This window comes from Kwoniella dejecticola, chromosome 3, assembly GCF_000512565.2.
Source record: "Kwoniella dejecticola CBS 10117 chromosome 3, complete sequence".
In the NCBI taxonomy this organism is placed as follows: Eukaryota; Fungi; Basidiomycota; class Tremellomycetes; order Tremellales; family Cryptococcaceae; genus Kwoniella; species Kwoniella dejecticola.
This window is the reverse complement of record NC_089303.1, coordinates 354817-375603: the sequence shown is the minus strand read 5'-3', so window position 1 is coordinate 375603 and position 20787 is coordinate 354817. Positions and strand designations below refer to the sequence as shown.

Below are 20787 nucleotides of genomic sequence, written 5' to 3'. Positions count from 1 at the left end.
TTCTATCTCACCGTATACATCACTCAGGTTACACGTCTCTTGTGGAAGATCAATGAAGGTCTTCAGACCATCTGTTATACCCAAGTCCCTTGATACCCTCCGTACAACGCTACGCAACATCATGTTATACTCAAGCAATAACGGCTCGTCAAGGTATTATTCGACACCTAATTACGGAGAATCATCAACGCATAGAAGGTGGAATGCGGATGTAGCCTACGAACGACCAAACGAGTCCACTTCGACTTCGAGACACGAGGATCGACCGTATGGCGACTACAATTACAGGTCGTATCGTGAAAGAGAAGCACGAGGTCCAAGTAGGGAAGGATGGAAGAGGAATGGTGGTGATAGCAGAGATCTCGAGGATCGGGCCGACCGAGTAAGCCGTAGGAGCAATGGTCATAATGGTGGTGGCGAGTATGAAAGGGCTAGGACTTACGGGGACAGGCCGAATGTCTACAATGATCATGATTATTACAGGCCGGATCCGAGGCATGACGAACATCAAGTATACCCACCTCAGAATGCCCCCGGTGTCTATCCGTCAAACGAAGCCAGAGGGTCGTGCGTGCCCTCTAATCAACGGGAATGGTACAAGCCAGCAATTCCACCTGCTTCTTTACCACCTTTCCCACCTTCCGGCCCACCTAAATCTTTCGGCCACTTACCACCTCGCCCAGTTTCTCCTCCGCCAAACTTTGGTGTGAATTCTCACGACCAGTATCGAGATTACAGTACCTATAGTACTCGTACAAGTCAAAATCATCACGCCCGAACGCCCTTTTCTCGCGATAGAACAGTCACCCCTCCCCCCATAACACTTCCTCCTGCAGAGTATCTCGACTTACTGAAACCCACAGATCCTTTTACCTCAGATACAGTGGTGCCGAAATTACTGGTATTGGACTTGAACGGGGCATTGGTATTCAGGAATCGCAATGCAGATGGGAAGAAATCGCATCCCCGACCATATTTGGGTTGTTTCCTAGAATATCTGTTTTTACCTACCCCAAAGACGAAGGCAGGCGAAGCGAGAGGATGGGAAGTCTTCGTTTGGTCCTCTGCCCAACCGCATAATGTCCGAGGTATGGTAGAGGGCGCGTTCGAACCTAGATTCATAGAGGGTGTATGGGACCAAGAGACGCGGCGAGGTGAAGCTGCGCGAGAGGAAGGAGAGGGTAGATTGTTAGGTGTTTGGGCTAGGGATAGGATGAATCTGTCTTCTTCCGATTATTGTGAGTTCCAAATCTTACTTTTTCGTCTTCCCCCCTTCTATATACATGTCTGGTCGACTTATATACATGAGCATGCATCTGATATATCGGTGGACGATGCCTCATAGCGAGAAAAGTGCAAACTACGAAAGACCTACGTAAACTCCTGGGTCATCTGAATAACCCATCTGAGCCGGACCAAAGACCGCATACAATCCAGTATGATGAGAAGACAATTATGCTCCTGGACGATTCGCCTTTGAAAGCTATATATCAGCCGTTCAACCAACTGGTCATACCTGAATATGGGAAGGAGGAACATCAGTCTTCCAAAATGGCAGCAGGAGCTATAACCAATGGTTCCAACGGCGAAGAGGATCAGGACAAACGGATGGATCAAACGCTCTTAGCTGTCATTGGAATACTTGACGGTTTGCGGAATGTGAATAACGTACCTGCCTGGATCAAATTAGGCGGATTGACCGAAACAATCGAGATTCACGAGAATTACAGAGATTTACCTGTAGAATTAGAAGATTTACCTAGTCACGATAAATTCGATCACTGGTTCAACAATCAAGAGATCTTCGATTCGTGGGTGAAAAAGGGCAAGGCGGCTCTCAAGCAAAGGGGTATCGAGGTTAGACACGGTATAATACCCGATACCCAGAGTCGGGCGTCCTCGAGACTTTCTTCGCCCCTTCGAAAGGGTCATTCGCCAGTGAGGCTTTATAGTAAAAGCAAAAGGGGATATCATACGAATACCAAGATTGACGAAGATGAAGTATCTTCCCCACCTCCTGCATCGAGCTTCCATTCGGGACCGTTGAAAGCGCTTGACGTTGTCGATTATTTAGAACACCTGATTTCGGAGTTCTCAAATTCGGACCCAGGGCCGAAGTTGACGGTCGAGCAGAAAGATGCCCTTCTTAATGCGAAAGACGTTTTGACGGATCTTTATATCCAAGGAATCGACCAGGAAATTGCGTCTACACCGAGAAAGGACAAGATTCAGGTAAATCAGGTTGAGCACGATCAACAGATCCGCCAGAGCAAGAAGAACGGAAATGCTGATCTTGCAACTGGGAACGACAACAGCCTTAGTTTCCCAAATGAGAACAATAGTCATGGCGACAATGAAGAACCACATGGACCCTCGTCCGATCGCCAGAGACATAGACCAAGGATCAGGAGTAAGACGGACACGAAAGCCGAAAGGATGTCTGAGAAAAAGGCGGAATTCGAAAGGGCGTTCTTAGAGGCTCGTAAGGCGGACCCGGGTTTATCGAAAAGGGCATACAAGAAGATATTCGCGAAACAACGTAATGTACAAGATCGGGAAGGAGCGGCGAGGATCCCGCAAAATCAGGACGATGTTGTCCCTAATCCTGAGGAAATTGTGATCTCAGATGCGGGAGAGGATGAGGGTGATCCAAGTGATTTGTTCGGAAGTGATGAGCAGAGTGATCGGGATGACCGGGATGATCACGATGATGATTTTGAGGAAATTACGGAAGAAGCTTTTCTTCGAGCGGGAGAGCCCGGCGAGAAGAGTACGGAGCCGACTGAGATCTTCAAGGTAGCTGAGAATGAAGGGAAAGAGGCGGATCTGGCAGGCAGTTCTGTTGGACTACAGAGGGATTCGTCCAGTAAGAGAATACGTTCAGATAGTTGGGATGGAGATCGATTGTAGTGGACCAAGTCGTGGCAGAATTGGACCCTATGTCATATCTTGTGGTGGATACATCTGGACTCATTTCTATCTGTTGTTGTAAATATCTATAGTATATTTGATCTATGCATAATCCTGAAGTACGAGACAACATTGAACTACTGAGCAGTGTTTGCGTCCTCTCATCAAGTTGTCGATTTGCTTTGGTCTGCTGTGGCCCGATTATAGGTTATATTTGTATCTTCTTCAAAGCATCTTGTACCAATTTACCGACCAGCTTCTTATCCACTCCACCTTTTTGATCGCCCAGTTGTTCCCATAGACCATTGATCACTTGACCCGCTACGCCCTTGGAAGCCCTCACTTCGTCTGATAAGTTGGCCAGGATCTTATCTATCAACTGTTGAAGGATCTCGGTGGATGGTGACTCAGGAAGGAAGGATTGGAGGAGCTTGATCTCGTTTTGAAGGGATGAGTGGTTCTCTGGATGTGGGGAAGACGAGGAGGGTGCATATGCTTCGGAAGCTTGTGTCTGTGAAAAATACAGATCCAAATTCAGATCCAAGTAATTAGTGAGTGTTGACCAAAAGATGAGCGTGAACAAGGATGTATGGACGTTTCATCAGTATGAACGGCACTCTGACCGCTGGAAAGGATTGGCGTTGAAAACAAGGTGAGCCTGAAGACTTACACGCTGAGATATACCTTTCTTCAGGACAGCCATCACCCCTTCATCGTTTATAGGCTCGTTCGGATCTTTACTGGATTTCGTAGCGTTCGTCACATCGGCCAAGATTGACTAAATAGACGCAAGGCAGGAATCTCAACCGAAATCAGCCTTTTTCCACCACAATCTGGCTCTGTGAATCCGCTTCACTAGACTGTGGCCTCTTCGGACACGTCACGTCAAGTCGACGTGATTCAGACTCCGACCCACCTTCAGACACGCTGTAGCGGGTTTGTCTTTCGACTTCATCGACGCCTTCAAGGCATTTCGAAGGGTCGTCTCGAGGGGCGATGGAGCTGCGAATAATTGTCGGGAAGTGTGCAGACTCCGTCGAGCGATAATTTGGGCAAACATCTTTTTGCAGTGTACAGCCTTTAGGCCCTTGTTGGCTTTTGCACTGTGGCTAGAATATATGAGGAGGGAGGATGAGTGATGTACGTGGAAATGTCGAAATTTCCAGCTGAAGGTTAATGTTTTTGTGCATGGAGGTTTCGGACGATTCCGTTGGAAAGGAGGGTCAAATAAAGCTCAAGTGACGTAGATTGAGCTCATTTGCAGAAGAGCCTTTGTTCTTCTTCTTCCTCCTCTTTCTCATCATTGACCAAAGATCTTAGTATAGAAATACATCCAACGAGACAGCTAGTACAGCCACCGCATCTCCCAGAAACATCGACTGAGCCAGATGATATAGCAAGACCCCGAATAGACCGATACGATGACAACTCCCCAACCCACTTTCCCGCCCAACTCGCGCCGGCACATCCCATATTTGTCATTCCACAAATCGCTCATCCGGGAAATATGTAGACCGCAGCAAGACGATCTTGTCATACTTGCCAAAGGACTAGGGATACGTAGGATAGTTTGCGCTTTACTGAAGACGTACGATAGGAAAGAGGATTTGGTACTGGTCGTAGGTGCTACGCCGGCGGACGAGGCTGGAATAGGAGATGAGTTGGGTATCATGGGTGTGAGAGATCCGGGCTTTAGGGTAGTCGGGTATGAGATGAATGTGAAAGAACGGTAAGTTCTCCTCATACAAGACATATCTATGTATTGTTTTGACTTGCGAGGAGCTCTGGTGCTGGCGCTGATAATGGGACAGAGAGGAGATGTATAGGCATGGAGGACTGTTCTCGGTGACTAGTAAGATCCTGGTGAACGACTTCTTGAGTGCATCTATCCGTCTATCAACCTGCAGGACTCTCACTGATGTGGAATGCAGAGGGTACGGTACCGGCCAAATTGATTACTGGCTTGGTCATTCTGCATGCCGAAAGGGTATCTCATGGGAGTCAAGAAGAGTTCGCTGTGAGGCTATATAGGCGGGAGAACCAGGTACGTTGGTCGTCTGATAGCTGTATGGAGGATTGTCTCGTCCTGTCAGCTCAATCTGAGTGCTGCAGAGCGGATTCTGTAAAGCCTTTTCAGACGAACCTGAGATGTTCGCCCATGGTATATCACCGATGAAGGATATGCTCGTAAACCTTAATATGAACAGCGTTATGATTTGGCCAAGGTACGTTCTCTCGTCAGCTATATCTCCAGTTGTGCTGCATGCGAAGAAGCCGATTTTCGGATATAGGTTCAACGAAGACGTCAAACAAGCTTTGGCGAGTCGGCGAGCAGATGTAGTGGAGATGTATCAGCCTATGACAGACCTGATGAGGGAATGCCAAGATAGCATAACGGAATGTATGGAAGCAATGTTGGTCGAGCTGAAGAGGGATCACTCTTTGGTGAGTTTAGCCGAAGATGTTGAGCTTCTATTAGACATCTTGCTGATTGCTCGACCAGAACCTTGATTTGGACGACATCAATGTTCGAAATGCCCAATTCAAGAACTTCGATACGATCGTTCGAATGAGGATGAAAGCCGTTTGGCATAAAGTCGGAGCAAAGACCAAAATACACGTCGCTGCTTTGACCGAACTTCGGAATTTACATACGTGAGCTTCGTAGCACGGTATCCCTCAAACGGTACGTCGGGCAGCTGACAGTCTGGCTTGTTACAAGATGGCTTCTCGAATATGACTCCGCCACGTTCGCGTCATATATCAACACATTACAAAGACAGCACTTCCAAGCTGAAAAGCTCGCAACAGGACCTGCAAGGCATGTTCACGATTGGTTCAACGCCAGATCAGCCAGCAAGCTGGTCGAAGCTTCCCAAGCCAGGGTATCGAAGAAAGCGCCAGTGATGGACAATGAACACGATGATGATTCACCCTCGCGCGAAGAAGTCAGGGCGCGCTCTGAGGGTGTTAACGCTTCCATCGATGAGTTCAGGGACGAAGAAGATGCTCTCAGAGAAGCTGAGTCTTCCAACGGACATGCAAATGGCGGCGACGGGAACGATGAAGAAGAGGAGATCATGGAAGTTTTCGCGACCCAAACGCAAACAGTGCCGCAGACCGACGAGGATGAAGACGAAGCGATGGTGGAGATCAACGCTAACGGAGAGGCGGATGACAATGGGGAAGATACGCTTCGTGAGGCCACATCAGATGCACCACCTGTGTTTAGACCGGTCTTGGTAGGATTGGAAGAAAGCCTGACGCGGAGCGTGAAGAAGCGGTTGCGTAAAGCGCATGAGCCGGTATTGGAAGAACAGCCAAAATGGAGCTTGTTGGCTAAAGTGCTGAAGGAGATAGAAGATACCATTGCTCGAGTGTCAGAATCGCATGCCGGTGTGTTGTTGTCTCTCAGCTACAATTTCATGCGAACTGAAGCTGAACTGGTGTTTTTGCGCAGATGCTCCAGGGACCAACATTGTATTGATCATGTGTTCATCCGATCGGACGTGCTTACAACTCCGCCAATATCTCACGACGATGCAGAAAACCGATCCACCGTTTGGGCCGCATGCGGGTAAGAAGATGATGGAAACTCTGTTCCTGTCCAATTGGCAGCATGAGAAGAACGGAGAAAGGCTTTCAGACCCGAACAAGATGAAGGGGGATGAGGGGGATGAAGTGCGCGTCAAGAAAGGGGAGATGGAAGCCAAGCGTCTCGAAGATGCTAAAGATCGACAGAGAGGAGCTCCAAGGGGACGAGGTGTACCTGCGTACAAGCGAAGGAGACTGCGTGGAGGGGCCGCAGCTGCTATGGCTGCGCCTCGACTTGCAGACATGGAGCGAGATCATAAGGAGACACTGATGAAAGCTCAAAGCGCCTTTGCGGGCGGTGAAGAGGGAGATGCGGGTATGCAGTGGGCTTTAGCTGAATCGTGAGGCTTGTTCTGTTTTCCGAATCAGCTCATCGGTGAGATATGCTGATGAAGAGGGATTTGCCATAGGTCGGGGGGACTCGGTTCGTCGACTTCGGGGAACGCACCTGATCCCAGCTCAGCTTTGCTTGCTCAGTCAGGTGTAGTGGAAGAACAGGATCTTGATCCGTCGACATCGTCAATATCCTTCACCAATCCCGACGAATTAGGGTCGAGCTCGGCGTATGATTTCGGTCTTATGCCTGAAAATTTCGAAGATGAATATGGGCTTTCAGCACCTCAGGACACAGTGATTATACGTCCGTATGGTGGGGAGGACGATGATATACTTCTTCAAGAGCTACGGCCGAGGTTCGTGGTGATGTACGAGCCGAGTCTGGCATTCATACGGCGTCTTGAGGTGGGTTATTATCTCAGCTCCCAGACTTCGACAACCAAGAAATTTAAGCGGAATCTGAACTTTGCTTGATTGTACAGGTGTATAAGAATTGTAATCCTGGATTATCGCTCAGGGTTTACCAGATGATATATACCAATTCATTCGAAGAAGACAGGTTTTTGTCAACCATACAAAGGGAGGCAGAAGCTTTCAAGAAGCTCATCGATGATCGGCAGGTGAGTCCGGCGTTCACATGTGTCTGCATGATTGGTAGTGCTTTGGATAGCTGACATTGGCGAGATTCTAGACAATGGTTATTCCGATATACAACAATAATCCCAGGGCACCGATGAGGGACAATGTCACAAGAAGCAAAACAACTTACTCGTCTAGAAATGCAGGTGGAGGAGAACCGGTTGAAGAGGCGCGTGTAAGTAACTAGTGTTGTCCATATGGCAAGCGGAGTGACCAAGTCATGCCGGTCGGAAGCTAACGACTGGTGTGATCCCAGATCATCGTTGATATAAGAGAAATGGGAGCGTTATTGCCGTCACTTATCGATGCAGCAGGGATCAAGATCGTGCCCGCGACCTTGACTGTTGGTGACTATATCTTGTCGCCTAGAATGTGTGTTGAGAGAAAAGCGTTGCCGGATTTGGAAGCTTCGTTTGCGAATGGTCGATTGTAAGTCGTGTCTCGACTTACTGTGTGTGTGTGTGTGTGCGCAAGGAAGCTGAAGGAACGGCATAGGCATACACAATGTGAATCGATGACTGCGCATTATGAGATCTGTATCTTACTAATCGAATTCGAGGAAGACAAATTTGGTCTTAGAGTAAGCAAGAAAAACCTTTGTATAATTCACTACGACCGAGATCTTTAAGCTGATCATTGATGGATCGATTGTAGACTCGGGAAGACGCTCGACGAGAGACAGCCGGCAAATCAAACGAGAAAGACGACTCATGGCGCGACACATTCTACCTCCAATCGAAACTAGTCTTGTTAACTCTACATTTCCCTCGACTCAAGATTATATGGTCTTCGTCACCTCATGAATCCGTTCGGATCTTATCGGATCTAAAGCTGAACAACGACGAACCGGACGAGATGGTGGCGACCTTGAAAGGATCAACGGAGGGAGGCGAAGATTCGTTCAGATCGTCCATTGAAAATGTGGGATCGGTGGAGATGGTCAGGTCTATACCTGGAATCAGCGGCAGGAATCTGAGACTCGTTTTGAGTAAATTGGAGTCGATAAGAGATTTAGTAAGGATGAGCAAGCGGGAGATGAAGGGTTTACTTGGGGATGAAAACGGGGAGAAGTGCTGGGAGTTTGTGAATCACGACTCGAGGTTCAGGAGGGGGTATTAGTAACTAGTATATAATATGGCGGAATACGGAACACCTGTATCAAACCTCAATCTGCATAATATGTGCGATCCGCTTCCTCATCCTTCGCCCTTGTTGAATGGCTTCAGCGTACTGTTGTCAAATTTTCATTCAGACATACGGGCTAAGCGATATGCATCAAACAGACCGAGACATCAAGTTATGCAGAAGTGTCCAATAGGGGTCCTGTTGACTGACACTTGCTGTCCGTGGAGCGGGAGTACGCTTATTCGCCCGATAAGCTAGCTTCAAACGTTGGGGTGGAAACGAAACCGTCCAGACCGAAGGAAAATTGAGTATGTCCGATGGAGCCGATACCGCCTTCAGAGGAGATCGTGACTTTCTGAGACTTGTGATCCGGTACGCTGGACATCCCAGCGAACTCGAAGGTGCCGGTATCGCCCGAATCCCATCTGAGAGTTGCCGTGGTCGCATCGAAATGAGATCGAGATTTCGTATCTCGAGAACGAGAGTGATCTGCGATGTTGCGATCTTGTGGAGTTCACAGTGTGAAACGATATCTACGATCAGCTCACCCGTCACAAGGACTGGTATATTAGTACGCTAGGAGGAGTACGTGTGTGGCCCACCTTACTTCCATCGGAGCTTGATGGTGTTTGGGAAGATGCCATGCTGCGTGGTGGGAGTACAGTACAGTAGGCTGACGCAAGATGAGCGGAGATGTATAAAAACGATAAGTTCAGAAAAATCTGCTGAAAATGGTGGATGAAAGACAATTTGAGTTTATGGGCGAAGAGATAAAAAAATCATATTCAAGTGTCAACTTTGTGCTTCCCATATCATAAAGTAGCGAGAATGGTGGGGTGAGGACCATGACTCGATGTCAAAGAAATGATACTACGTCACGCCGGGCTCGTCCTTCTTCTTGCCTTTGTGTCTGCTGTGCAGACTGTCAATAATGGAGCGCAATGCGGATAATGGGAGTGAGAACGCATGACGTCAAGATAGGAAGCAGTAGCAGTTGGTCAACCTTTGATGTTATCGCTGGACTGACAGCCATCGCAATACATGGTTTACTGGGATCGACGTTGGCCCATATATATACTTCAGAAGGATCTGCGGTATCGGCACAGGAGTGAGTGTCTGATCCCTGAGTTATGATCAGCGAGCTCTCGTCTATGCCTCTGTGGACATGATACTGGTAGTCATCATCATGAGCAGCGATGCAGACTTGTCAGATGCAACCAGCGTGCCGCATGATACCAGCCGACAGCCATATCATGGGACTTTTGTGTGATTGAGTATACCTTGACTTATCCATCGTCTGTCATCCGTCATCCGTCAGCCGTCGACATCGAGTCAGAGCGGCAGACCCAGAGCCATGAGCTGATAACGGTGATCACATAACATGCAAGACAATCACGAGCTCCTTCCTTCTCGGAGTGGCAACCACGGCACGGAGAAACAGATACTATGAAAGTGATGAAATGACACAAAGGAGGCGAAATAAGTGTATGCATGATACTGCAAATCTGCCAACACTCGGGTGTTAAGCTCATGAGAGAAGGTTCGTGGCCTTACAAGTCGGGCTCTCGACCCCACTCGTACCATACTTGTCCCTGTTCCGGTGTAGCTTTTTCGCTATCATATTTGGAAGCCCCAGGGTCCAGATCGGTACTTTCAGTGTCTTGTCTGTTGTCCTGCCCAGCATGAGTACCATATATGGTGATGGAAGGGTTGTAGAAGGTTTTAAGCGGTATCTGTTTATTCTTGATCGAGCTAGCTAGCTGGTACTTGTTGATCCCAGAGGAGGGATGGTTTCTGGGTGATCGTCGGAGCTCGACTTCTTCAAAAGATGGCTATGTGTAAGGGCACACAGCTCGCGTCATTTTATAGCGAGTTAATGCAGCTGGATGGGTGACGTACCTCCTGTAATGGATCGCTTAGAACAACGAGCGAGTCTTTATCTGTCTCCCAACGATCCCCGGGTTTGAGGAATTCGCATTGGCTTTCGGACTCTCCATTCGCAGTGTTGCTAGCGCGGAAGTTGGCCATCATTCCGGATCCATCCCTAGCGGCGAAGCATCTAACTTGATTGAGATCATGTAACGAGCCGGCAGTGAATTCCAACCGTTTCATCTGTTGGGTCTTCTTTTCATAATAGTCCACCGAGGCCATCACCCTTGAGGGGGGAAAGATTGAGTTTCTTGCGGAGGCGTCCATGATGCCTGAGTGAGAGAAGCAAGAAGTAACAGGCCACTATCAGGCACAAAAAGCAAAATGTCAAGGGAAAAATTGATTGGATGGGAGGGGTTTGAGATTGGCGTGAAGCAGTCCTTAACATGATGCGATGTGCCGCTTATGTACACCCCTTCGAAGTCGAGAATTTCGAGGCAGCACAGCATCTACCGGACGTCAAATACGCCACGCAGACCGCTCCTTTGGTATGTACCCCCTGTAATTTCCTCCTCTGTCTGTCAGGATGACGATGCTGGACTGCCCTGAATGGAGACTTCTCTGTCGTATCAGACGAGAAAATCGTTAGGATGACGGGTGATGAGAAGCATTGACACTGGCGACGTCAGGCGTACATTGTTCATTGTTGCGGGGCTGGGTGCCGCATGGTGGTCAAATCTCCCCTCTTGTACATGCAAAGAATCCCTTTTCCTCTACAGCCTAAGCCTGAAATATGTGATCATGAGTCGTGGCCTCGTGGAGGATCGAAGTCCTGATGTTCCAAGTGACCCTACTACCTTGTCCCATTTTCGAGTCCATCAGACATAAAACAGGACGAGATGGTCCAAATGTAAGATCCTCAAGATGCACATACATCTGATAGCCAGGCTTCAAATCCGCCAGTGGACCATGCTAACGTACTGCAAATCGATCTTGGAAGCATGATAAAGTGCATAGTGCTAAATTGGAACTCCTGCTTCAGTATGCATAATTGAGTAAAGACCTTGACCTTGTCTCGCGAAGATGTTTGAGTATATCAAGACGGGAAAGTACCGTACTGCAGGTCGTCATCATCACTTCGCTTACAAAGATCAATCAGCCTTGCGGGTCTCTAACGTAGCCACGAAGGTGCCGAATCTCATCGGGATTTCAGGTAAGAGCAATTCTACTACTCCTCTGACTTGGTCCTCACCTCCGGGTTTTTGCACAACGTCATAAGTCACCGTAGGATATCCACTTTCGTTGGTCTCGAACACAACATTGTTGTACTTCTTACGCTTGGGATGATCAAAATCGACCTTCTGACTGTAATCAGGATTACTTAATGACCCCTTGAGATGCAGAGTGTAACGATCGTTGAGGCCATATTGGATTTCGGTATCTCGCTGACTTCTCAGCCATTCAGGAAAGTGGCTGCATCCTCTCAGATACTTTCCATACCCCTCGATAGGCTGGACGATCCCTTGAGAAGTACCAGATTGCTCGATAGCCGAGACACAATTGGTGCAGGTAGCAGAACCATCGAAAGTCGGTTCTGAAGTGGTGGATTCTACTGTGCGGCCGGTCTATCGATATTGGCTTGAAGATCAGCTCGACGAATCACCATCAAGCCTGCTCAAGCTGGGGATTGAGTAGATCAGCATTGACCGACCTACGGCCTTAGTGTCAGTGCCAGTGGCAGTGGCGATGGCAGTATCAGCGTTCTGGATGGTGGACATGTCTGCTTGGTTGATAAGGGAGACTATTGAGCTGAAAGCAGGGTTGGCGCGAATCTTTATACGTTTCCAGGAAGAGCTTGGGTTTGGATCATAACTGCTAAAGCTGACCTGATCTTCCTGCTGTTGTGCACAGAGTGGGGCTTCGTGCTGCTGAGCGATTTGTCCTCCTTGCACCAGGCAGAACCGGATTCACCTTTGAGTTTGCGAAGCTTTATGGCTATGACGACGTCTGGAAACTGATCGTGAGAGTGGAAGACCCATATCGCATCATCTCACGCACGAAGGTGCCCAATTCTTCAGGGCCGGGACCCTGATAGAGCCCATTCACCTGTCACATCTCTTGCAACTTTTCAAGACGAAGACATCTCAGAAAGCAGAAAGGAGGTGACAAAATGGACAGATGCCGGCAAGTTATGGTTCCGACTTACAACTCGGGTGTTCGCTGATATATATCGCGTGCCTCTCGCTTGTTCCGGCCGAACTCGTACTGAGCTCAGCTTCCAGTCACCTTTGGGGAAGGCATCTCAAAGAGAAGCGCTCTGCGAAGGCACATACAGAAGCTTTTCTCCTGATGGCTTGGATGATCAACAGCTGCGTCCACAGTAGGTTTTTGAAGACAAGCAGGCGTAAGTCATATTTTAGGATCACGATAGTCACATCCCGATGATATACAAAAAAGGAGCTCTTTACAGCGAGAAAGGCCTTCTTCTGATCCGTTGCCAGCGACTGTAGCCATAAATACGAAGCGATAATAGCTGTCCAAGCATAGCTGGACAGTAAGTGGGCCATCTTCCGGCATGGGTACTGTAATACTGTCAAGACCATAGGACTGTCATCACCAAATCCAGCCTTCCCTGAGGGAAATCTGAGTGCCAATCGTGATGATTCTACAGGTGTTCTGTCTGATGCTGTAACGCTCTTAAGCGGTCCGAGATATGAGCAACGGAGTCAAGCACCAGTATCAACTTGGTAAATCGTGCGTATTCATATGCAGATGCAGATTTGAAAAAACGCATATGCGGGATTCTGGCATGACCACCCACACCTTCTGTAGAACAGCAGAACCGTTCACCTATACTAACCAGCCAAAAGTACTACCACAGACTTGCTTTTCCGCCTAAATCCATTCAAGGGAAACCCATCGAATTGATTTCACCCTTGACGACTACCATCAGCGGTTGTGAGAGTGGCTCTAAAATTGAAATCGTCGAAGAGTCTCGTGATATTAGGCTCGAGGGTGATGGTCTTTGAGCGAAGTATGCCATCTTTTCCCAATGTGTACATGCCTGTCATGCCTCGATCCTCATGATTCTCGAAGATCACGCCGTTGAAGGTCTCGCACGCGCCCTCGTCGAATGGATACGACCTTGTTCTGGGCTCGGTGTACCGCGCATCAGGTGGGACCTCGTTTTCCTGGAGGACCAAGGTATACTTGGACAAGGACGCACAAGAGTCTGCATCTGCAGTCTTATCCGAAATTGTGTCGAAATGGGAACAAGCCAGGCCAGTACCGTCCGATTGGACCCAGTGAAAGGACTTGGGATCGGGTCTTGTACCTTGACTTCTACACTCCGAACAGAGCGAGAGCTGTACGGTACCTGTGCCGGCTGTTGTCTAAGGAGGAGTCGTATCTGGCTGGCCGCGCTAAGATCCGCAACACAGCGGACTTACGTCAAGTCGTCGCCTGGACACGTTTGGAATATGTAGGGAAGTCGGCGAGGTACTCACACCCAAAAGTAACTTGTACATCTTTGCAGAGTCGGACATCTTGACTGACTGATATTGCTGAAAGAGGCTGTGAAGTGACGATCAAGAGTGTGTGGTTTTGTATGATAGAGATATGGGATGGAAAGCCTGCCGAGTCCTGGTTTGTGAAGATCTCAGTAGATATACGTATAAGAAGAAGCAGAATACAGTATCGGTGAGCATGATAGAGGCGTCGTGCACTATAAGGTCAGTACACTCCGTTATTTTCAAGGGTGTTGACGTCACCCAAACCTCCATTGAACTGGAGAACCGCTACACGTATCACTCTGAGGACGAAAGATAATGCGGATGTAGGTCTTGGGATTTGGATAATGCGCATCAAAGGTTGTTGGTGTCGTTGCGTTTGGGGAGAGTGCTACTCTGGGTCAGTCTTTGTTCCCCAGTCCTCGCTTGCTAAGGTTCGTCATGAACCTCCTCATATGCACTGACGACAAGGGAAAGACAAGCTGAGAGTGCGCTGAAATCTGAGACGGTAACTCGACCACACACAAAAGGACGCGACTATGCTCTTCGGCATTGCCGGAGCTCATGGCTACAGAACGGGAGCGTCTGTCTTCCCCGATCTGTCAAAGCGGGAATCTGACGGTATTATAGCAAGTGCGGTTAGCAAGTGCGGTGGTGCATACAGTAGTGAGATTGGCCTTTCAGGGCTTTGTGGGCAAACTCGTTTAAACACTCTAGCCACGCATAACCAATTATATAGAGTCGACTCCTTCTTTGCACGCAGCATATTTGTGACGCTCAATCCTTCGATTCATCCGTTTGTACCTTGATGGTCGGATAGCCTCGTTGACTCTGATCCTTGCGAAGTCAATTTACTGCTTTGTCGGTCTGCCCGCTTGGAAACCATGATCCCCTCATGGAAACAATAATACTTTCCACCAAATTCACACATCGGTGTATCTGGATCAAAGGCGTAACATCTCCAGCTGATCGCGCAACTCGGACAGATCGTGATAGTCGCATCGTTCCGGATATCGTCCTTTGAACATCTTTGGACGATCGTATTCGTATTCGTGTGCGTATGCGCATTCGAGCTCTATATGTGTCATGTTTCGATGCGAGGGATAATTGCGTTAGCTCAATTGATGATTTGGACATCTAGGCTGCGCTCACACCTGCAGTCTCCTCACTCCGTGCATCTGTACTGGTCCTTGCACTTGTACTTGACATGCTGAGTGTATTCACAAGTCGCTCCCCCTGCGTATGACTATAGAGTATGCTTTTCTGACGATGTCGTGGGATGTTTCTGTACCCTGTATCGGTACTTCGACAAGGCCTAAACGAATACAGTACCGATTCCTGCTTGGTCATTCAAATTGTTGTTGTAATGTAATTGTATTTCAGGAGAACTCACAAAAACTGATCAGCGGAAGCGGAAGAAGAAGAAAAAGAAATCTAAACATCACATCACTCTTATCATTCCGCATTCCAAAACATGTCAACAGTCCGCCACGAATCAACCTTTCACGAGTCTACTTACACCATGCCGCGAAATGTGTGTACAGTGAACGCCAACCTTCCTTCCATAGAGCGAGACGACCTTCTGTCGATTTGACTCGTGTCGTATCAAAACACTCGTAATGCTTGCTGGCTCATGAACCAAAAAGCCTCGATCGGTGAGATCAGACAAGACAAGACAAGACAAGACAAAAGCGATAAAATGATACATGATTAGACCATACGGTATATTTATGAATTGCTGAGTGAACTTGTGGACTTGTGAATCGAGAATCGTGAACCATTGGATGAATTGATTGATAAAGGGGCAATCGTAACAATGAAATGACTTATATACTGTATATAATATAATATAGCACTAAAAGAACTGAAGTTAGAGGTGCGATCGAGACTGAGAAATCAGATTCCGTATCGTATCGTGTATCAAGAGAAATGAAAACGAAAAAAGCAATAGAAAGAGACGAGAAGGAAAAGCGTTAGAGCGTAAAAGTGGGAGAGAACGTCCATAATGTAGAGTCATGTACTGGGTTGTATCAACATTGTGTAATGTATGTATGTGTGTATGCGCGTGAGAGAAATTGAAGGAGGAGACTATCTTGAGGATGAGGATGAGGAATTAAGAGTGAGTCGTTTGAAGGCGAACAAGAAGGGCATAATTGATAGTCTATCATTAAAGCACTCTCAATCAGCCTTGGGTCCGAATGAACGGCACTGGACATACAGAAATTGGTACATGGACTCACGATGTTGGGTGGTGGAACTAAACTATACGATAAATTGGAATGTAATTAATGAGTGAGCGTGGAAGTTCGCCTGGATAACACAAAACATCATAATCAGCATCGGATCAACAAGTAATCAAAACGCAAATCAGATCGGATCAGATCAGATCAAATGAGTTCAACTCACTCTAAAACAGTCTGGTAAATAAACTTGAAACTCCAGACACTTCCTCTAAGTCTTTTGATATTCAACAAATACAATCCCGGCAAATTCTTGATCCGGCATAATTCAATTACAAATTTCACTTCGTCTCCCGAATCGACCGAGTGTTCGCCGTACAAAGGCTCGTTCGTTGTTGGTAAAATCGGTGTTGAAGCAGCAGAAGGCGAACCGAAAATCTCATTCGATGAATCGGTCCGAGGGAGATGTTGGGAAGATCCATTATACGATGATCCTCTTCTCAACAACATGCCTTTCAGACCACCTGATATACCGCCTGTTGAGGGGGACATGGGTAATGGTAATCCCCTTGAATCCGTTTTGGATGCGCTTGCATTACCCATAAGCGTGAACGGGCTCATGCCTGATCCGACACTGATAACGGAACCCAAGGCTGTAGTGGGACCTGCCTTTCTTCGACGAGCTCGCGTACATCGTAATCTGTATTCGTTCTCTCGCTTGATCTCCATACCCATTTCTTGAAGTACCACCAAAACTTCCTTCATCACTTCCTTGGGTGGTTTTGATGATAGTGCAGATTGGTCGACTAATCCGGTATGGACCCTCATCTTGACGTCCTCACTTGTGCTCCTGGTTCTGGTGGTAGTAGCAGGCACAGTCGTTTGGTTGAGAGCAGAGGATGTACGAGGAGTGACGTTTGGAGACACACGATGGGACTTGGATCGCTCAGGGGTGGGGACTCTAGCTCTGGCTGGAGAGAGAAGGTCAGATGTGGATTGGACATTGGTCTTATTGATAGCTTCTCCGAGGGGTACCCGAGCTGGCTCGGCATTGGAGTGGGTCGATGGGGCGCTGCGAGAGGAGGTAGCAGCAGGAAGGGTAGCAGATTCAGGTTGAGCTTGTTGACCTTCTCTAGGCTCATCGGAAACAGATACATTGATGATTGGTCCTTCGGTCGTGTGTCCAATAGAGCTGACGCTTGACATTGCCAAATTAGCAGTTGATCCACCTTGGACCACACGCGAGGTAGTTGGTCTGGCTGGGGACACTCTAACGAAAGAGGACTGAGAATCCGATTTCAGGCCTGGCGATTTGAGGTTGACTAACGTATCTTTGGCCAAAGATTTTCGTCGGAACCAATCCATGACTTTCTTAGCCGCTTTACTAGAGGCGTTTCCATTCTTGTGGTTGTGCGGCGAGGTGGACTGTTGAGCGGACAACGCATCCACGGTGACGATCGACGGGGAGGATTGACCGGCTGGAGGGTTAGGAACCGGCTGGATGCCTTCTCTTTCCACCACTGGCGATGGCTTTGAGGGAGCTTGGGCACCAGCACCGTTCATATCCCTTGCTGTGAGCGGCGTAGGCGCACTGGGAGTGATAGGAGTTTGAGGAGTTGATCGATCGTCCTTTGAGCCGGATCGGTTGACCATGAGTTGCAATGTCTTTCTTCGAGATTTCTTCTCCGGATCAGCTGTTCCGGGTCGCGACAATGACATCGAGGCGCGTTTTGCATGACCAGCCACCAAGTTTATAGCAGAAGCGGAAGCAGAAGGTGGGCCACTTCGATTTTCGTCATTCGATTGAGAGGTTTGTCCCAGAAGTTTGGCCAGACCGAATTTATCGAGCGACATACCCTTCCTATACCTTTCTCTCCTTGGCGGCGGCGCTTTGGGCAGACCAGCGGGGGTGAGACCTGGATGAGGCCTTGTTGTCTTGGGTGCTGGAACACTCGAGGGCGGTGGCATCGAATCGTGCCTCCTACGCTCAGCAAGAGAGGCTTTGGGAGTAGGTGTCGGCGGAGCAACCTTTTCAGCCTTTGGAGTGGCAATGATGAGTTCGGCTGCGGGCTGTGGGGCTCTTGGTGTTGAAGGCGATTGAGGAATGTTCGGAACACCTTGCTTCTTCGACGGTGTCGATGGTGATACAAGAATGTTTGCTGTAGAAGATGTCTCCTCTCGGACTTCAGGGACAGGGAGAGCAGCAAGCTCGGGAGCGGGTGTGATGACGGGGGTATTCTCAGGAGTGGCTTCCTCGTCTTGATTGGCCGCTTTGAGCCGAGAATGCTCGTTATCCGAAGATCCAGACTCCATCTCCACGTCGCTCGAGCCACCTTGCCTGACCGCCATAACAGGAGCGAGGTGTTCGGCCTGCCTCTCTGGCACTTGCTCGACATCTTCGCCACGTCGTTTAGCTTGCATCGCTTCTTGCATTCGCTCGTAAGAAGCCTCACCGTCATATTCAACTTGTATCGTATGCCTGTTCTTATTCGAAGACATCGGCGGTCGAGCATTCTGTTCAGTCTCAATCGGAGGCGTGACCATGGGGGTAGCGAGAGATTCATTCTCGACGGCCATAACGGAATCAACCGCAATAGACTCGGTAGGAGTGTTGACAGCGGGGACGGGACTGGCTTCGACCTTTTTGGGCGGCGATCCAGAAGGCGAAGGATTGAGTAAGGTAGGCATGGTAGGCGTTGGCATACTTTCCGGTGACACGACCATGGCAGCCTCAGGAAGGAGGTTGGCGTGAGTCGGAGCTGGCAGAGGGTTAGGTACCGTATGTCTTGATTCTAGCGGTGGAGTTCTGTGTCCTGCATTGTTGAGGAATTCTGGCATGGTTGAAGTAGTGGGTAGCGCAGACTGATGTCGTTGGTCTCTGCGCCGTTGGTAATCCAGCATACTTGCAGTAACGGTAGTACCAGGAACACTAGACTGGCTTCGTTGCATCATCGCCTTCTGCTCTTTCGCTTCAGCTTGTATCCTCTTTCGTTCCGACAATTCCCTCTTCGCTTGTTGGCTTTTTCGGTACATGGCTTCCTGGAAGACGTATTCGTGTTCATCAACAGACCTCTCAAACATGTCTTTGTAGCTTGCCAGCCATGGATGTCCCATAATTTGATCTATGGTGCACCGATGTTCCGGTAAGGGAACGAGCATGATTTGCAGAAGAGACTTGGCGAGAGGCGACATGTGTTCGGGGAAGTTGAGCTTGGTGTTCATGATGTACTTGTAGAGCAAATTGATATTGTCGCCATCAGGGTTTTGAGGATCATCGTCGTATGGGAGATATCCTGAAAGCATCGCGTAGAGGATAACACCACACGACCATATATCGACGGCGGATCCAACATATAGACCTTCGGAGACGACTAATTCAGGAGCAGCGTAACACGGACTACCGCAACTGGTGGCCATCAAGTCGTCCTGAGCGTGATCGAAGCGATTGGCAAATCCAAAATCAGTGATGATGATATTACGATGTTTGTCGAGTAGCAGATTCTCCAATTTCAAGTCTCGGTGAACGATATGTTTTCGATGAAGATAGTCGACACCAGATATCAGTTGAGCGAAAAGCTTCTGTGCGTCTTTCTCCTTCAAATATCGGTTGGCTAGGATATGCTCGAACAGTTCACCACCTGCAGAGAATGCAATCAGCACCGGCTTGACCTGCATGTGAGGCAAATCGACTCACCTCCAGCATACTCCAGGACAATACCGATGTACTTCTCAGTGTCTATCACATCGAACATTCGTACGATGTTAGGATGTTTTAGGGTCTGTTCTTCGCATTAGCCCTGATTCGGAATACTTCGTTGAATTGACTCACCTTTAACACGTCAATCTCCCTCTCGACCTTGCTCGCTCTGACCTCATCATCCAAGCTACCGCGTCGGATCAATTTGATTGCCACTTCTACTCCGTAGTCCGTGTGTACGCCAAGCTTGACTTTCCCGAATTCTCCTTCACCTAGCGTCTGCAGCAAGACGTACGGCCCGAAGCCTATCATGGGCCGGCGAGGGTGAGCCTGTTTGTAAGCAAAGACCGAGGGATGCAATACATATTCATCGGTCAGATATTCCGCTTTCGGTGGTGAGGAGTTCCCAAGGGTGGTTGTTGGATTATGGGATCTACGATTTGCCGCTCGTTGGGGTTGTGGTTGCGGTTGAGCTGTGTGAGTATGGGACGAGGCGTATGCGTGGGATGTTGAGGCGATAGGTTCGGGTACTGGCAGAGGCATAGGCATGGATTGCCTGTTACCTCTCTGAGCTGCTGAGGAGGTCGATTGTGATGGGCCTGGGATAGGAGCATGACCTGGGCTGTAAGAGCCGAACTCGTCCGTTGCGGAAGCCATGACTTGACCTGGACCGGTAGAAGCTCGATAGCCAGGTTGAGGATGAGTTTGTGGTTGATAGCCCTGAGGCGAGGAATATTGCGGAGTGGCCGCGAAAGGGTCGGCCATTGAGTACGACAATACGGATGTCATGAAGGGATTTCGGGTCTGTTGCTGAACGGCGAATGTCGTTGAATGTTGTTGGAAGACTGCAGGATTGGACGGATGACGATGCAGAATTTTATGAAGGTGAAGTGGAAGATTTAACGGATGTGCCAACGATCAAATAAAC

The 20787-nt window shown here is 48.6% G+C and overlaps 8 protein-coding genes across 8 annotated transcripts; 2 read left to right on the top strand and 6 right to left on the bottom strand.

Annotated features, from left to right (window-relative positions):
• Positions 1–121: 121 nt before the first annotated feature.
• I303_102533 (uncharacterized protein) lies at positions 122–2910 on the top strand (the record flags this gene model as incomplete). Its single annotated transcript, XM_018405887.1, has 2 exons — positions 122–1238; positions 1346–2910. 2 exons carry the CDS (start codon positions 122–124, stop codon positions 2908–2910), a joined length of 2682 nt encoding a protein of 893 aa, XP_018264381.1.
• A 208-nt stretch (positions 2911–3118) lies between these two features.
• I303_102532 (uncharacterized protein) lies at positions 3119–3970 on the bottom strand (the record flags this gene model as incomplete). The annotated part of the gene is made up of 3 exons (XM_018405886.1): positions 3119–3421; positions 3581–3688; positions 3827–3970. The coding sequence occupies 3 exons, from the start codon at positions 3968–3970 to the stop codon at positions 3119–3121; spliced, it is 555 nt and encodes a 184-aa protein (XP_018264380.1).
• Positions 3971–4331: 361 nt separating this feature from the next.
• Positions 4332–8598, top strand: I303_102531 (uncharacterized protein; the record flags this gene model as incomplete). Its single annotated transcript, XM_018405885.1, has 14 exons — positions 4332–4639; positions 4722–4789; positions 4842–4954; positions 5023–5135; positions 5202–5355; positions 5414–5565; positions 5633–6306; positions 6371–6845; positions 6915–7245; positions 7323–7460; positions 7532–7654; positions 7736–7908; positions 7975–8059; positions 8134–8598. The coding sequence occupies 14 exons, from the start codon at positions 4332–4334 to the stop codon at positions 8596–8598; spliced, it is 3372 nt and encodes a 1123-aa protein (XP_018264379.1).
• A 244-nt stretch (positions 8599–8842) lies between these two features.
• I303_102530 (uncharacterized protein) lies at positions 8843–9248 on the bottom strand (the record flags this gene model as incomplete). The annotated part of the gene is made up of 2 exons (XM_018405884.1): positions 8843–9093; positions 9212–9248. The coding sequence occupies 2 exons, from the start codon at positions 9246–9248 to the stop codon at positions 8843–8845; spliced, it is 288 nt and encodes a 95-aa protein (XP_018264378.1).
• Positions 9249–10154: 906 nt separating this feature from the next.
• Positions 10155–10800, bottom strand: I303_102529 (uncharacterized protein; the record flags this gene model as incomplete). Its single annotated transcript, XM_018405883.1, has 2 exons — positions 10155–10436; positions 10504–10800. The coding sequence occupies 2 exons, from the start codon at positions 10798–10800 to the stop codon at positions 10155–10157; spliced, it is 579 nt and encodes a 192-aa protein (XP_018264377.1).
• An 824-nt stretch (positions 10801–11624) lies between these two features.
• On the bottom strand, positions 11625–12251 carry I303_102528 (uncharacterized protein; the record flags this gene model as incomplete). The annotated part of the gene is made up of 2 exons (XM_018405882.1): positions 11625–12098; positions 12189–12251. The coding sequence occupies 2 exons, from the start codon at positions 12249–12251 to the stop codon at positions 11625–11627; spliced, it is 537 nt and encodes a 178-aa protein (XP_018264376.1).
• Positions 12252–13403: 1152 nt separating this feature from the next.
• On the bottom strand, positions 13404–14018 carry I303_102527 (uncharacterized protein; the record flags this gene model as incomplete). Its single annotated transcript, XM_018405881.1, has 2 exons — positions 13404–13865; positions 13923–14018. 2 exons carry the CDS (start codon positions 14016–14018, stop codon positions 13404–13406), a joined length of 558 nt encoding a protein of 185 aa, XP_018264375.1.
• A 2249-nt stretch (positions 14019–16267) lies between these two features.
• Positions 16268–20624, bottom strand: I303_102526 (uncharacterized protein; the record flags this gene model as incomplete). The annotated part of the gene is made up of 4 exons (XM_018405880.1): positions 16268–16292; positions 16389–19800; positions 19857–19941; positions 19992–20624. 4 exons carry the CDS (start codon positions 20622–20624, stop codon positions 16268–16270), a joined length of 4155 nt encoding a protein of 1384 aa, XP_018264374.1.
• Positions 20625–20787: the final 163 nt, after the last annotated feature.